Source organism: Podarcis muralis, chromosome 12 (assembly GCF_964188315.1).
Source record: "Podarcis muralis chromosome 12, rPodMur119.hap1.1, whole genome shotgun sequence".
Classification (NCBI taxonomy): Eukaryota; Metazoa; Chordata; class Lepidosauria; order Squamata; family Lacertidae; genus Podarcis; species Podarcis muralis.
Genome location: NC_135666.1, coordinates 15,634,898 through 15,651,517, shown reverse-complemented (window position 1 = coordinate 15,651,517; position 16,620 = coordinate 15,634,898). Strand labels below are relative to the sequence as shown.

The 16,620-nt window shown below is 38.3% G+C and overlaps 1 protein-coding gene across 2 annotated transcripts in view; it reads right to left on the bottom strand.

Annotated features, from left to right (window-relative positions):
- The window catches only part of WDR37 (WD repeat domain 37), a 45,592-nt gene extending 31,601 nt beyond the window's left edge, over positions 1–13,991 (bottom strand). The window contains exons 1-6 of one of the 2 annotated variants that reach the window (XM_028751142.2): positions 12,295–13,991; positions 4,654–4,831; positions 3,838–3,934; positions 2,470–2,565; positions 2,253–2,317; positions 695–778 (exon numbers count right to left, since the gene is read on the bottom strand). In XM_028751142.2, the coding sequence (XP_028606975.1) occupies positions 695–778; positions 2,253–2,317; positions 2,470–2,565; positions 3,838–3,934; positions 4,654–4,791 (480 nt within the window). In that variant the 5' untranslated portion in view covers positions 4,792–4,831; positions 12,295–13,991. The remainder of the gene's footprint in view (positions 1–694; positions 779–2,252; positions 2,318–2,469; positions 2,566–3,837; positions 3,935–4,653; positions 4,832–12,294) is intronic. The other variant, XM_077936764.1, reaches the window with a different exon arrangement.
- Positions 13,992–16,620: the final 2,629 nt, after the last annotated feature.

Here is a 16,620-nt window from a genome sequence, read left to right as displayed (position 1 = left end):
ATCTTCTTAAAGGAATGTCCAAGGAAAAGACTATATCTTTTATAATTTTCCATTCGTTAATGTTATTCTCGCTGCTTAATACATTGCATATGAGCTACTGTGAGGTTTTGAAATTTGCTTGATTTTAGTTCCAGCTGCAGCAGCAGTCCTGAATTAGTCCTTTACTAAGTAGCCCAAGATTTTCTGCAGCATCTTCATAAGAAAATAAACACCAGTCTTTTTGCTACTTATTCTCTGCAATACAGCATATGCTGAATCCTAGGTACACTTGATAAGCTCCCCACCCACCCACTGGCTACAAAACCCCTAAAAACCAAGAAAAGCAGTGTGGAGAATTATACCGAATTTATTCAGTTTAATAAAGAAAGTAATGTCCTAGTTTGTTTTAACTGGGATGAACTCGTCAGTCTGTATTAATCCAGACTGGCGCTAACACCTTCATCAAATGTAGCAAAGGAATGTAATGAGGGGAAAGCTGCTTTTGGCTTTCAGATTCTGACCTCATCAATTAGTATCCAAAAGCAAAAGCAAGAAATTGTTAAGGATGGGTGGCACTAGGTCCTCCAAGAGGGCACAGTTGACAGATATGATATCCATAGAAGAAAACTGGTTAAGATGGCATTCTGCATGTTCCACCGCTCACTACTGTTTAGCTGGGCATGCATACTAGCACACTGGGAAGCAAAGCAGTTACCCAGGAGTCTCCACCCCATATTTCCCAGCTTCCCACGTTGAAGTTGCGAGGTCCACCTGATTTGCCTGGGAAAGAATTTGAGCGCTACATAGCAAGTAAGAAGAGATAAGTATTCAGCACTTTCTTTAAAAGAAAAACAATTTATAACACACACTCTCTCTCTTAATAGTAAATGTCTTTATTTTAGTGACTGTTTAAGAAAGTGAACTGCTGTTCATATTTAATAGATTAATAATACATTAATGCAAAATGGAGGAGATATTTACATCCCACAACATTCATATTGACATTGCGAACTATGTAGAAAGACAAATAAAAATGAAAATTAAACTGAAAATGAACACTAAACACAATTCATTATCAAATTTAAGCATCTCGGCATTTTCTCATAGGTTTGCACATTCAAATTACATCTGATCGACTACCAACTTTTTAATCTATTGACTGTATTTGCCTAATAAGCGTGCATTAAAAAGTACGATCAAAAGTAAGCTAAAAAAACTACCCTGAAGTATTCTGTACTGAAGAGTGCTCCACACACTTTCTTCAGCTCATTCCTGGCCCAATCCAAATGGGGGGAGGGCCTACAAATTTGAAATCAAAGTCTTTTTCTAATTCCCAGTATGGCCACCTCTCTAAGTAGCAATGGTTTGGGCAACATTCAGCATAGACTCAGCAGTGGAGATGGGAGTATAAGCTACAAGCCCTGCTGGATTGCAACAGCTTTCTGAGTTTCCTAGAAAGAAGAAAGGCTGACCAACTCCAAACTTTGTTTATGCAGAAAAAAACACAAGAGGTGGGAAAGTGGTCTTGACCTTAGCTGTTCCGGAAACCAGCCAGAAAGCAAAATATGTAAATAGGGGCAGCTAGCAAACCCAATGTAACTTAATGATCAACACTGGGTAAGTGTGATGTGTGTCTGATCCTATATTTGACACTGCCACCATAGGAATTTATAATATTTATTTAGCTCTGTTCACAGCAGACACCGAAAGTTTACATTTGAACCTAAAAAGCAATATATTTTGAAAGCCCTGTGGAAGATAACAGCATGAACGGTTTGTATGTGACTTTCTGAGCAATACTTCCATGAGGCAAGAACACACTATTGATCGAAGTATCGATCAGGTCACTGGTAACTGCAATCAGAAGATGCATCTGTTCTATGAATCTACATTTTGAACGAGGACACAACAAAAATGATGTCCATGAATTAGTAAAATTCATGGGGGAAATGGATGTAACATCTATTTAACTTAACTACATTTTATTCCTACAGAATTCCTCACAATCAAAATGCTATTAGTTTCTATCTTCTATTAACAGGTTTTTTTAAACCCTGTCACAGCTCTCCCTTGCTGCAAACCTCCTTTCCTTTCCAATGCGTTCATTACATTATTTTGAAGCAACAATTCAGAGGAGCAGAAAACAGACGCCAACGATTTTGCTAGCCTTCACTAAGCATATCTACGAATAGAAAGTACTTAACAGAAAACTGCCAAATTTAGGCCAGCAAGTAAATACTGCAGGGAAATAAAAGGTTCAGTGTGTTTCATACCTTGCTAGTAGATGCCTTGTAAGTAGTCTTTAATTTCTGAGACAGCTGACTGGTACTATGACTGGCTGTTAAGACAAATAAATTTAAAGGGAGTGAGTTTTTAAAGGCTGTTTCATTATTTTATTCGAACATTTATGATAACACCCTTCCAACAAATCACCAACTTAAGTTATGAAAAGCCAACTAAGAGAGGTATACTTGTCCACCTTCTTCTTACCTTTTGTTTTCAGCTGTCCCTTGCTCAGTTCAGCTCCATCAATGGTTTGGCCTTCAGCTGCTAAGCGTTCATTAAGTGTATCAATCTCTCTACGTACTAGCAGTAGCATAAAAATCAATGTTAATTAATATAATAGGCATTCAATCACAACTTTTAAATTTTCACACATTCCCTATTTCCAAGGTCTCAACTGTGCAGCCTACTAGTCTCCAGTTTCCATCTACCAAAAGGGCTTTTTGCATCAGTAGTAAGCGTAATCTTAAACCAGCAGCCATCAGATTCAGACATAATTTCACAGCAGGCTTTGCCATGAGTAAGTTGCTTCAAAACTACAGTTCCAACGGGAATAACTCTGATGCAAAAGAGCCATTAGTAAATGCAAATAAAAATTCAGGAAGGAAAGACCGCTATCTCACTTCCACAATCAGCAAGTCACCGCTTGCCAAAGAGCTTGTTCCTGCATGTAATTCCACTCCAGATTGGAAGACAATGAACCCAGCATTAGAGCTTAACATATTTTTGCCAAGTTTAAAAAGAGAGTGCATCCAGTCTAGATATCTGGCACAGCAATCTTGAATCAATAAACACAAGTAATGATAATAATGGAGAATTTTATATATTATACAGCCCTTAAAAGTAGATATAATTCTTCACAAATTCCAAGAACCCATGGAAGTAAGCCCCCCACGCTGGCTCTGTCCTCAACATCCCCTCCAGACATCAAGAAAACCATCGCAAAAAGAATGGGGGAGTTGAAAGGAAGAGCCTATGTACATTCAGCCAAGAACATGTAGATTCCCCCTTTCAGGATTTGTGTTCAATGTGCAAAGGTCTGGAGATGAAGTCAGCAGGGGTGGAGATGAACTCAAGGATGGAGGTGGGGGTAAAGCAGGCAGTTCTACATATTCTGTAGAGGGCTTATATGCCAAACATATTATGCCTTGCTATGCATAGTTACATTTTTATGCTGCCTTATGATTAAACTGCTGTAGCTTTAAAATATTGAAGCATAGCTGATACTTAGTTAAATAAAGAATTAAACAGAAAGTCATATCAGACATCCAAATGCTCTATCTTTATATATATATATATAAACCTGCATACTGAACATGACAGACTGTACGGATCAAGTTAAAAGGAATTAGACAACGCAAGTGCTAGGACCTCAAACACATGTGATACGTGGATATGTAACTTGGGAAATGTAAGTGTCCATTCAGAGTTGTTACTAAGCTGTTAATTCACAATCATGTATGAGGGCAGGGGACCAGAATAAGTAGCTGAAATATAATGCATCTAGTATATTTTCCATGCCTTTCCATGCCCTTTCAAATATTTTTCCAATACATTATATAAAGATCAACTCACATTCGAGATTTTCAATGTAGAGGTTTTCAAACTCTCTTTCTATTTGGCCAAAAAGTTCCAGGAGTGTATTTCTTACAGATGATGGTAGTTTAGAATCCTTGAAAGAATAAAAAATATTAAAAATTATTGGAGTGCTTTATATTGCTTTAGTGCATTTTTGACCCTTAATGCCAATTCTGTAATTTTACTCCAAAATCTATCCTGAAATAATTTTCCCATTATACCAAAGAAGAGTTCAAATTTAAATCATACTTCAATCTCCACTGTTGTGTTGATTTGGGGGGACGGAACTATTAGTGAGTCACAGAACACTCTGCTAGATGAAGTGAGTGCTATTTTGACCATGATTCAATCATAAACCAAGTAGCATGGAATGGTGCCTCAATAATGAGGATGCCTTAACTGTCTGAGCCAAGGCACAGGCTTGATTCTCTGTTCAGCAGTGAAGACCAATGGCGTGGCTTTGAGCACCTCCCCGCCCCCCCCGCCCCGCCCTCGTTTCACCTGAACATTCACAAAAGGATGTGTTGAGGATAAATGAGGTGAAGGACTGAATGCTTAGGCATTCCCAAGTTTTAAACTAGGAGTTATAGCCTTTTACATTTCACCACTCCTCACAGTATGGAAACCCTCTATGCTGCTTTGGCAAGTTTTGTTTTGTTTTGTTTTTGAAAAAAATATCTTTTGTTTTTTTGAATTATATGGAATTAGTCTTGCTGCTCAATAGATTGTTATCAAGCTATTGTAACTTGCCTTAATAGGATTAAGTAGAGAATTTAAACAAACATAAGACACACAAATTCCAGTCAAATTTACCTGGCCTTCCAACATCTCTCTCTGCAATCCTGATCGCTCCTGTTCAGAACTGTTTGTTCTTCGTATAGAAAGACTGTGAGATTTGCGTTTCTGCTTGGCTTGGCGAGCAGTGGCACAACTTCCACTTTCTGTGGGCATTACTTCAAAAAAATAACTTCCCAGAAGTTCCTAAGATAAACTAAAACCAAGTGTTAAATATTAGAATTTGCCTTATATAATGAGTTAGTCTTAAAAGAAATAATTGTAATGGAAAAATTTAAGCCTGCAAAATTCTTAAATCATTTTTAGGGAAGGGATATTTTGTTTTTGTCTGAGGAAAAAGAGCTGCTTTTAGTTAAGATTATTTAATTCTGATTCTATTTAAAAAATAATGCTGCGGATATATGAAAACAGGAGAATTGAGACCACATTCTCTGCCATTAATTGTTAGCGAAAAAGCCACCATATAAATAAAAAAAGCCATCCTTTAGGCTAGGGACCTACTAAGTGCCTTCGAAATGCAAACCCAGGGAGAATTGCAAAATGCTTCCATCAAACAATCAAACACCTACTGCAGTTCAATGAAATGCATGCAAAGTCATAAACCCAGCTGTAAGTAAAGGAAGATGATGTTTGAAGGGTGGAGTCAGGTAATATTTAGTAGAATATTTAGTAAAATGTTGCAGCAGTTTACTAACTTGTTCTTTCATAAAACACCTTACACAAAGACTGTGCTATAATCAAATTAAAGTCTTTAAAAAGTTAATTCATTTAACATTTAATGCTACTAAGAATATTAAAACGGATTTGCAAATGTATCTTTTTTTAACATTTGCTCTATTCGAAAATCATCACTATGCATTTCAAAAGTCATCTGAACTGTGTTTAAATTACCTGACAGTACCTTCAACCATACTTGCCCATGCATGAACCATACTGCTCCCATCACAAAGTCAAGTTGTGCTTCATTTAGGGAACAGTGTCCAAGAAACTACACTGTATCCAAATCTTTTCACAATTAATATGAATCTATTAAGCAAGAAACATTTTCCATTTCCTCCCCTCCTCAAATTCCATTTTAACAAGAGCTGAAGCATTTCGTCAATTAAAAACCTTTCAGTTAAGAAGATGGCCACTCTTCATCTGACAGCAGAATTTGTTCTAGTACAAGAACTTACATAAACATGGGAGGCAGACAACACTTTAACAGAGGTATTCCTCCTCTCCCCCATGGGAAAGAATGCCTCTTCTAAAATGGTGTCTTATTCATGTGTCAATAATCTAAAGACAAATAATACTATTCAGAATTATAATTCTATTTGTATACCATTTTAAACAATTATAGCTCATAGTTAATCAATTACATTTTCTTTAATTGGTGCCAGCTCTAATTTTAACATGTGAGTTTTTAGCTTCAATAACAGAACAATGGCTAATTGTTACTTTGAATCCAAGGTTAAAAGACTATCAACTCAGAAGGCAACATTCATTTCCGCCACCCGAAAAAGAATTCCAAAACAATGACAGTCCAAGAAAGAGACCCAGGAACTTGCAGAACAAAGAAGAAAGCAATAAAGTTAAGCAAAGAAGTTTGAGCAGCATTTAAAACAACTGTGTGGAAATCCCTGATGTAGGGAGATTTGACAATACACCAACTCTCAAATTAGGAATGAGAACTGTTATATACATCTAACAACTAGAAGACTGTTGGGGTTTGAAAAATCTAGGTTATGAAATCTACAGCCAAAAACAAATGCATGTTTTGCAAATTGCAAGGCAATGCAGTGTAAATTATACTTGAAATTAACACAGAAAAATACTACGTGACTCTGTTTAATTTAATTAGACTTACTAATTAAGGCTGAGGATACTGTATGTTTTGGTACATGGATATGAGCAAGTAGCATTCCTCTGAAACAACCTTTCCTACAAGCTAAACACCCTTTTCACATGTACTTTTCTTGTGACTAGCAACCAACAGAAATGGTATCAGCGGTTTGGAAGATGTCTCCAAAAAGATCAACCTGTTAGTGATAATTTCCCTCCACTAGTCATTATTAAAATTCTTAAGCTCAAAGCAGACCCAAGGGGACTTAGATTTTCCTCATCTTTGTGTTAGCTCTGGCTAAAAGATCTACTACACTCATAGAACAGCTGAACTTAAATAATGTATTTTAATCTGATGGTGCAATTTAACCTTCCCTTTTAATCATGGTCAAACGTTCTGCAAAATGAACACTTTATTTAAGCCATTTTTCACAGCATCAGGAAAACAACCGGCTGTTTAGATACAGGCCCTTTTTTATCATTTCCAACAAGAAAGGAAGAGCCACAATTAAAGTGATACAAACCAAATTTGGAGAGATGGAAGAAATCATTTTAATATTTATTCATATTTATTCTAAACCGTGCACCTACATCTATAAGGTGCTAAACAAAGCACAGGAAAAAGTCAGGCCCCTGCCCAATGCAGTTTCCAGTGCAATTTAGACAAAACTAAAAACCTTCAAAAACTGGAAGAGAAGGACAAACATAATAAAGCACTGTCAAAACCTTTGAGGGGGGAAAATACAATTTTAGAACTAGAGAAGTTATTTGCTCATAAAATGTTAACAGCTTAGTCAGTTGGACATCATCAATCTGCATTGCATTATACTAATGATCCTTTGCACATCTTCATGCACCAGAATGACTGCAAAATTCATGCATTATTCAGGAAAAAGACATGCTTAAATGCAAGCCCTCCTCCAGATCTTGCAAGAAGTTACACCTAAAGCTGAGGAGGCAGCAAGCAAACACACACACACACGGAAGACGGGGAAAAGGAGAAATTAACAAGCAGGATTCAAGGGCCCACTGACACGTGATATTTCTCCTACACCAACCACTGTTGTGTGCAATAAACATGTACACCACTGTATGTGACAACAGGGTATATTTATCATTATTAACACACACATCACGAAGCCAGCGTAGGAAAAAATTCATGTGCAGCAGCTCCAAGTGTACTTTAAGGCTGCAATCCAATGCTAACATACATGAAAGTAATCCCCAATGAACTCAATGGGGCTTACTTCCAAGAAGATATATATAGCATTGTACTGTAAAACTATCCAAAAGACCGAACAGCCTTTAGCTTTTAAAGAGAGATTACTGAACCTTAAAAGGGAGGGGGGAATATTATCCTTTAAGCTTTGGTAGCAAATCACTTAAGTTGGAAAGGTGATTTCTGTCAAGATCAATTGCCCTTTCACCACAAAAATCTTACAAATTTAAAGTAAGAAATGGAATTAACTGAACAAGTCCTTAGCAAAACAGTATGGCACATGGAGATACACAGCACAATCCTATACATGTTTACACAGAAGTAAATCTCATTGAGTTCAATGGGATGTACTCCCAGATAAATGAGTATAGGATTGCAGCCACAAGAGGGGATCATTGCTGGCAGTTACCTGGATTCACCCTATTAAATTAGGTTTTCAAAATAATGGAAATTACCTGTCCAGTATATCAGTGTCATGTTAAATATCCTATGAAAACCATATTAAATATTGATTAGTGAAACAATACAAAAATTAGTCAAAAAGACTTTCACATTTTAAGTCAATTATTGCTGAAGCATGCAAAACTACCACCTATACTTTAATCTTCCTGCTATCATGCATGTTAAGGGCCACAATGAGAACATTAGTGAGAAATGAAAAAAATCCACAGTTCAGATGTTGCAGTTTACGTTCAGTATGAGCTGACAGGTACGCTTACTGCACCATCATAAGCCTACTTCTTGAAAGCATATTCCATTTGTTTCCATGAGATTTAATATCAGTGTAATTGTTTTAGAGTAAAGCCTTATTCAGGTGTTCAGCCTCCCACGAGGGATGAGTGGTGCCCTGCTATGCCCCCCATGCTATCCACACATTAGGGGCATGGCAGCAGCAGAACAGCTTTCCAAATACACACTGGCTAGCCCCATAAACTATGACCCTGAGCATTCAGGGTTGCGGCTCATGGAGACAGGCAGCACACATTTGGCAAGTTGCCCCACTGCAGACATGCCCCCAATGTATGGATAGTACTACGCAGGAAATGGTACCTGCATGCAAAGACAGGCTCTAGTAAATTGAGTGGATAAGACCAATAGTGGGTCTGATGGTCAAGAAGGCAGCTTCTGCACAAGCTCTAGATAAAGGGAAGTGAGGGGTTGGTAGAGCTCGTCAGCCAAGGAAGGTAGCCCATCTAGGAGAAGCAAAACTCTGCTCCCAAACCCCTGCTGCCTTGGGAGATATCCTTGGTAGAAGAAAATGCTAAGGAGTAAATCCTGCCCAAATCTGGAGTGCAGTTCCTAAAGCAGTTGGGTGGCATCTTGTATGCCTCCTTCCCACAACTCCTGCAGCCAAGCTGGTGCCGAACGTATTGCTCGACTTTCCTTTGGATCACATCAGCAAGGGCCAGGGGGTCTTGCCATCTGGGAAGTCCAAGACCTCCATACTCACTGCCCAGGCTTCTTCCCCAGGAAGGTCAATTTGGTGCTGCTAATGCAGCAGTTTGACTTCACCCCTGGAGATGCACTCCAGTCTCTCGAGACAGATGGGTGAGAACCAGAGAAGGGCCATAGCAGAGCACAGAGACATACACAATGTGGATGCACCCAGCCCCACCTCAATTGATTATAGACCTGTGAGGATAAATACACAAGTACAGATGTAGTTGTATTCCAAAGTATGCACATTCACTTGCAGGTAAGCATAGCGTGAACTGGATACATGGGATCTCTCTGCACACCACTAGCTAGGCCATACTGATCAAAATACAGTGTCAAAAGAAGATAATCAGATGATTCAAGACAATAGGTAAATGTTAACTATATTACATTGTAGACAGGAATCTGCAGGAATCTATACAAACATCCCTGCGTGCATAAGTGAAAATCACAAAAGGGGGAACACCCTCTAAACACCCATTTTTTCCTGCTCTCCAGCTCTCTTCAATCCAGACCGAAATATCTACAGTTGAAGCTCTGGGGCTGGCTGGAAGATGTGCACTTCAGCTGTTAGGTGTGGAGGCTGAGCAGCCTAAACAAAGCCTTGCTGTGCCTCTGGTCTTTTGGGGGCTTTCTGTGCCCGCAATGACATCCTCTTCTGGCTCCAGGGAGGGTCTCCTTGCAAGCCCTGAGGACTTTCCCCCATTTCCTGGTACGTAGGTATGTATTTCCCAGTGCCACGCAGATACGCAGTCGCACACAAGTCAACTGTGCATTAAGTGGGATGACGCCTGTATTTGGAGTTTCTCAAGTTCTGTTGGGAGTACTCTCGCATTCATAGGCCAAAAGCTGCAATTGTAGCCTTTCCATGGCAACATATGAAACTATCAGGTCACCTAACATAGGTCTGGTTTCTGTAAACCACTGTTGATGAACTTGATTGTGTTTTTTAATGTCCCCTTCATGTGTTGCAACTGTTTTGCATGAGGAAGTCAGATCAAGGTTTGACTACACATTTGAACTATATTCATTTGAACCAGTGTTGCACAAATGATATTTTCAAAGCTATTTGCTAATATAATGGGGCAGCAACTGATGACTCAAACTCAAAACGGCATTATGGCAAAGGTAACATTACACTTGAGTATATAAGAACTAGTTTGCTAAGTTGCAAACAATGCTCCCTTAAATGCCCCAAGCATAAAATTTTGCAACAGTGATAAATCAGGTCCACAGCAGAAAAATGACTTGCCTTAAGTTATTCACATCCTAACAAATCATCCCATAAAAGGTGGGAGAGATATAAAATATTCTACAATGGCAAAGAGACAACTATACAATTTTTTAATACTATTATTCTAGTATCCGAATTATCCTTTACAGTGCATGTTTTATACCTTTAAATTAAACACACAACATCTACTTTTTATTGAATGTATCAGATTATTTCTGATTATTTATTTCTGGAAGATAAAATGTAAAACAAATCATCATTTAATTGTCAAAGATGAAACAAGAATAGCAAGCATAAAAGATCAGGCAACAATGTTACAAGGTCCCCCCAATAAGTCACCTACTTTAGCAATAGTTGGTATTGCTAATATGCTTACTTGTCTGATCTTAAGCAATCAAGACGAGTTGTGTAATGAAAGAAAAAAATCCCTAGGGCATTCATGTTTCTGAAAGCCAAGAGACAATAGCTCTTTCAGGAAATATCAGAATGTGGAAAGAATTACTAAAGCAGTGTGCTTCCTTTTTTGTCCATTTAAAATTGCTTAGGTTTGAGGGAGGGAGACTGGCAGAGCAAGTATAAATGCAAAAGCAAGCTCCCCACCCCTTTCTGCTCTATTCTCCAACATACAGCTTGATTTGGCATTCAAATTTTAAACAGGCATTATCATTAATAAATGAATACTTTCCTGGGAATTGAGAACTTGAAAGAAGTGTTTCCCTTAAACTTCTTTTTAACAAACACACACACACAGAGAAGTTAACAGTTAAGATTTTCAGAGGGCTAGGCATGTTAATCTGTTGCAGAAGGAACAATAAAGAGTTTTGTTGTGCCTTAAAGACTACAACATTTATTGCAGCATAAGCAATTAGTTAAGATTGTAGAATAAAATTAAGCCTTGTTTAGCAGAGCAGGGATTTTCAAGCTGTGTTCCAAGGCAACTAAGAATTCTTCAAAGATTCGTTGCATTTCCCACATACACAAAAATAGTAATGGCAGTCAACCTTTCCTAAATGATGGCTTGCTCACAAACAGTGTTAGATAACCAGTGTTATATAAGCTAATCACCACATGGCACCTTAAACCTAGGTTATGGGTGCCACCTCTGTCTAGTCACTTTCTTATGTGGTGGGGTTTATTATTATTCATTTCTATACCCCTCTAAAGAATCAAATGAAACAATCCAGAATAAAATAGCAACAAGACATTTCCACAAACTGGCTGGCTGGCTGGTGCGCATCTGCTTCTTTTGGTGCTTGGGCGCACAACAGAAAATACTGCTGCGTACTAGCCATGTGATGGAGATGTCAGTCCCTAAAAATGTTTTGAACGAAAACTCCCATTGAAGGGACGCGGGTGGCACTGTGGGTTAAACCACAGAGCCTAGGACTTGCCGATCAGAAGGTAGGCGGTTTGAATCCCCGCGACGGGGTGAGCTCCCGTTGCTCGGTCCCTGCTCCTGCCAACCTAGCAGTTCGAAAGCACGTCAAAATGCAAGTAGATAAATAGGTACCGCTCCGGCGGGAAGGTAAACGGCGTTTCCATGCACTGCTCTGGTTCGCCAGAAGCGGCTTAGTCATGCTGGCCACATGACCCGGAAGCTGTACACCGGCTCCCTCGGCCAATAAAGTGAGATGAGCGCCGCAACCCCAGAGTCGGTCACGACTGGACCTAATGGTCAGGGGTCCCTTTACCTTAAAACTCCCATTATTCCTGACCATTGGCCATATTGGCTGAGGATGATAAGAGTTGCAACCCAAAACATCTGGAGGGCACCATGTTGAATGGCATTGTTCTAGACCAGTACTTTAACTAGGGGTGGAGGCCTGAGCAGCACTCCATGTGAATTCAGAGCACATTCGTGAAAATTCCCTGGAATCCTTTATAAATTTCAGATAGTCATCAGAAAGACAAGTAAACAAATCTGCAATATTATGACAATTCTGACCACCAAAATCAGCAGCCATGATTCAGGGAAGCAGACACTTCTGTTTATCCAGAAGATCTCTTCACTTTTCCTGGTGTCAGTGTCCCAGAGGACAATTCTTCAGTCTTTATATAAGATTTGCGAAACCAGTTTGCATTAGGAACAGGAGTGGAAGGGCAGTATTAAAATAGAAGGTTGGGACAGGACCATAACAAAGAATATTAAGCCAGGAATGGACCCAGTGGGTCAGTCAGTTAACTGAGGAAAGCCAGCAGATACAGGAAGGGAAGAAAACAAGCAACAGGAAACCCAGTTCTAATATGTTCTGGTAAAAAACTGCTGAGACACTGAGGCAGGAAGGAAACAGATTGAAACAGGATGCCATGTGGAAAGGTTGGTACATGCATATCACCTGACTCAAGCACTGAAGTTCTCAAACAGCGGCTACAGAAAAAATGAGCCTCGTCTAAATTTGGCATTATGCATCTACCTATACCCAGCCACTAGCAAATGGTGGCCCAAAGAATTTGACTGTGATGACCTGACAGCAGAGTTCTTCTCACACACTATCCACAATGCAGTCTGCTTTTTAAATCAGGAGTTGTGTGGCACAGCATGGGAAGCAGATGATTGGGTGGATAGGCCTGTTAGATGGGCTAATGACAACAGGCATATATGAAACTGTCCTCTGGCCTAACAGCTAAAATGTCCAACCAAATTACATGATTCTTTTCAACCAGTAATTTCCTGCAGTGGATTTTCACTTGCTGTTGAAATAACCTAATCGCTGAGTTCTTTCATAGCTTCCAAACCTCTGCTAATTTTCATGAGCAAAACCAGCAATTTCCTTAGGTCACATCATTGTTCACTTTCCTTATCATAAACACACCTGGCTGAAGTGTGTGCTTTAAAGCCATATCTAATCTCCATTTACTTTGCATAAACCCAGATATTTATCTGCACATTTCATTATTCCATTAACAATATTATCTCATTCTGTTACACGTCTCTCTTAATTCCGAGCTTGCACAGTGTTGTTAAAAAGCCCTGACCAAATACAAAATTTCTTCACATGTTGCTGGAATCCAATGATTTTTATAACAGCAGAGATGTGGTCTTGCTTTCCTCAAAATTAATAAAGCTTTATTCTTGTATATTCACAGTATACTCCAAAAGTTTCTGCTTATTTTAATATTTTGTAAAATAATAATGTTCATAAAATATAAATATTAGTAGGAAAATATGACAATTTGATTTGAACTTGAAGTCTACAGGCACTTGGAAAACACTCAGTCGTTTTCCTGATTAACAGCTAAATAGGAGGAAAGCACCTCCATCACTGGCTGATAACTGCATTTTTAAACTCATCATTATGGGAGTTTAGTGGCTATTCAAACAGTACCAACAATTAATCCAAAATGAAATTAACCATGGTCACATTATATAGCATATATGATGAGTACTAAAATTCATCCTCTGAAGATTATACAATAACATAAAGTTAACATAAAGCTAATTAAAAAATGAGCAAGAATGCTTGTGAAGATTCCACATAGTTCAGAATATAAGAAAAATTCAAAGCCTACTTTGAGGTATTTTTCCAATCAAGCCATGTATAAATTTTATAAAATAATTAAAATAATGAAACTGAACAAAATTGTCAAATCTAGCAATCCCACTGTCATTTTTGCAACCTAGTGGATGTGCCACAACTTGCCATTCTAACCTAGTAATGCTGAAACTATCTGAGCTTTTTAATCACATACTCAGTAATACAATCTTATCTCAGCCATCCAGTCAGGAATGAGATTGTTCATGTCATACATGCACTGCCCAAGATATCCTCTGCAGCACTACTTTTTAAAATAAATTCTGCCTGTTCTATTCTTTTAAATACTTTCCACCTTTCCCTTTTTCTCCTTGCTGACAAATAGCATAAGGTAAAGAAAATTAGAATTCAACTAACCAGTGACAAAAGGGTTTTGAAAATTATTATTTTACCACTTTAATGCAAATGTGGGAGGATTATGTGTCAAGGGATATTGGAAATAGTTATTTCTTCCATAATCAAAGCTTGAGAATTAATAGCAACATGGGAAGCTTCCTGGTAACAAGTAAGACCAACCAACCACTCATCTCTCTCAGTATTGCCAAAACGGACCTGCAGGAAGTCTCCAGTGATTCAGAAAGGAATCTTCAAAGTCCTACTTGGACATGATGGGAACCTTTTGCAGACAATAAATGTGCTTCACCTATTGAGTTGGAATGCCTCTCCCAATTTTCTATGTCAATATGTGATTTTTTTTATGCTACAGTATTTTTAATTTTGTTGTGATATATATTTTTATTTGGAAGCCATGTCACATTTGATTTTATCACAGAATAGGAGGATATAAATGCCCAAATAAACAATCACCACTGTACACAGAAACGTAACCTGGAAACATTCCAGCAGCACAGTAACCTGGGCATTCAAAATTTCTTGCTACTTCATTAGAAACAGAATTTCAGTGTGAGATTCTATCAACAGTCCATCAAGATCAGCATTATTTTAAAATGGGTAGCCAGAGGCTACAGGGTGATTTATATGAACAGCAGAATGGCAATACCTATGTCTCATTAGTCCTCACAATCTGACAACCTACTGCCTGCATCACTTTTGAAGTGGGTTGCTTATTTCTGCATGTAGCATTAGTACCTTAAGAATCTGTGATGCAGATGAAAGGCATGCTAATATTCTATGTATAGGAACAAGTGATCAAGTTTAAACATTATGTTAAACGTAATGTAAACATTAAACATCATGGGTAACACCCACATGGGTATGATGTTTTTATACACTAAATGTTACTTCTTCTTGGGCCTAATATCTGGAACATACCATCTTTCAACACGATGAGTAGTAGCAACTAACAGATTGATCCTGTATTTTTCAGCCATGGGGAGGTTGTGACCTTCATGAAACCTTAAGAAAATAAATTCCAAAGGATGTGACATTCCATAGGTTTTGTGTTATATTAAATGTTTTCTTTTACTTATCTCCAGTCTATACATTTCAGCAAGAGACACCAAGAAACTTTATGTCTCTTAGGGACAGCTATTTTTCTCCTTAAGATCATCTCATTTCTAAACCTAAAGGAGATGCATCCTAACAACATTTATATATAGCCTGCAGGTTTATCAGAGAGGCTCTCTTTTGTTTTGGTTCAGGCAAACAGCATTAATCACTTGTTCAAGGAAAACAAATGCAAGTGAAGGCTTCTCTGCCATGAAATCATTAACCACATCACTGTTACAGAAAAGGTCTAACCAAACTAGGTGGCCTCAAGTAACCACTCTGTTTGAACTCCCACTGCATAATAAGTGAATAATATTAATTTACCTTAATTGGACAACATAAAGATTACTGAGAATTTATTTGAAGTGGTCTGAATACTTAAAAATGATATGTAAGTGATTACTACTGTTGGAAATACATATATGTGCTATGTGAATGCTTATTTTCATTAATAATACAGAGTTACAACAGATGCAACACTGTTTCAATTCACTTGGTGTGAAACTCAAACACCGCAAGCCCTGTAGAATGCAGCCTAAGCTATTTCCAAAACTACAGAAAAAGAGCTGTTATTTTATTACAGGGAATGTGTTTGGGGATGTGAAGTTCACTGAAACACTACAGGCTCTCTGAATCTAATTGGCAGCCTTCCACACACTAATTGCCCTGATTACCTCATTTGTTCAAGAAACATACACCTTGGAGCAAGGGTACTGGTGAACACCTCAGCATTCAAACAGCAGAATTCACTTTCAGGCTATTCAGAACAACCACCACTTAACTTAAGACAGTTAATGTGACCTTCTCTGTGTGTTTGTTTGTGTGCGAAATGTTCTCCCTTTTGAATGAGTACTGTAAATCCTCATTTATTTATCCTGGGCTTTCCCTGACCATTAGTACCAGCATCAGATGTCCTTGGTTCTGGCTGCTCCAAACTTTTTAACCTGATCATGTTAGCTTGACTGGATTCCTGTATTGTTTGATGCTGTGAACTGTTTACAGCATAACACATTTCCAGTTACGGTAATGATAAAACAGCACAGCTGTTGTTGTTGTTTTTCATTAAAATAAAGCAAAATGCGGCTGCAGGCAGACCCCCTTACTCCCCCCCCCCCAGCGCCTCTTTCTTCAAATACTCACAAAACCCATTCCTGTAAACCTGTCTATTTTATCAAACTTAATTTCTGCCCAGGCACGCACACACAACTGAAAAACACACAAAAAAAAAGGTTGAAAATGAGCACAGACGTGTAAGGGAAACACAAAGAAGCATGCTGTTTACATGGGGT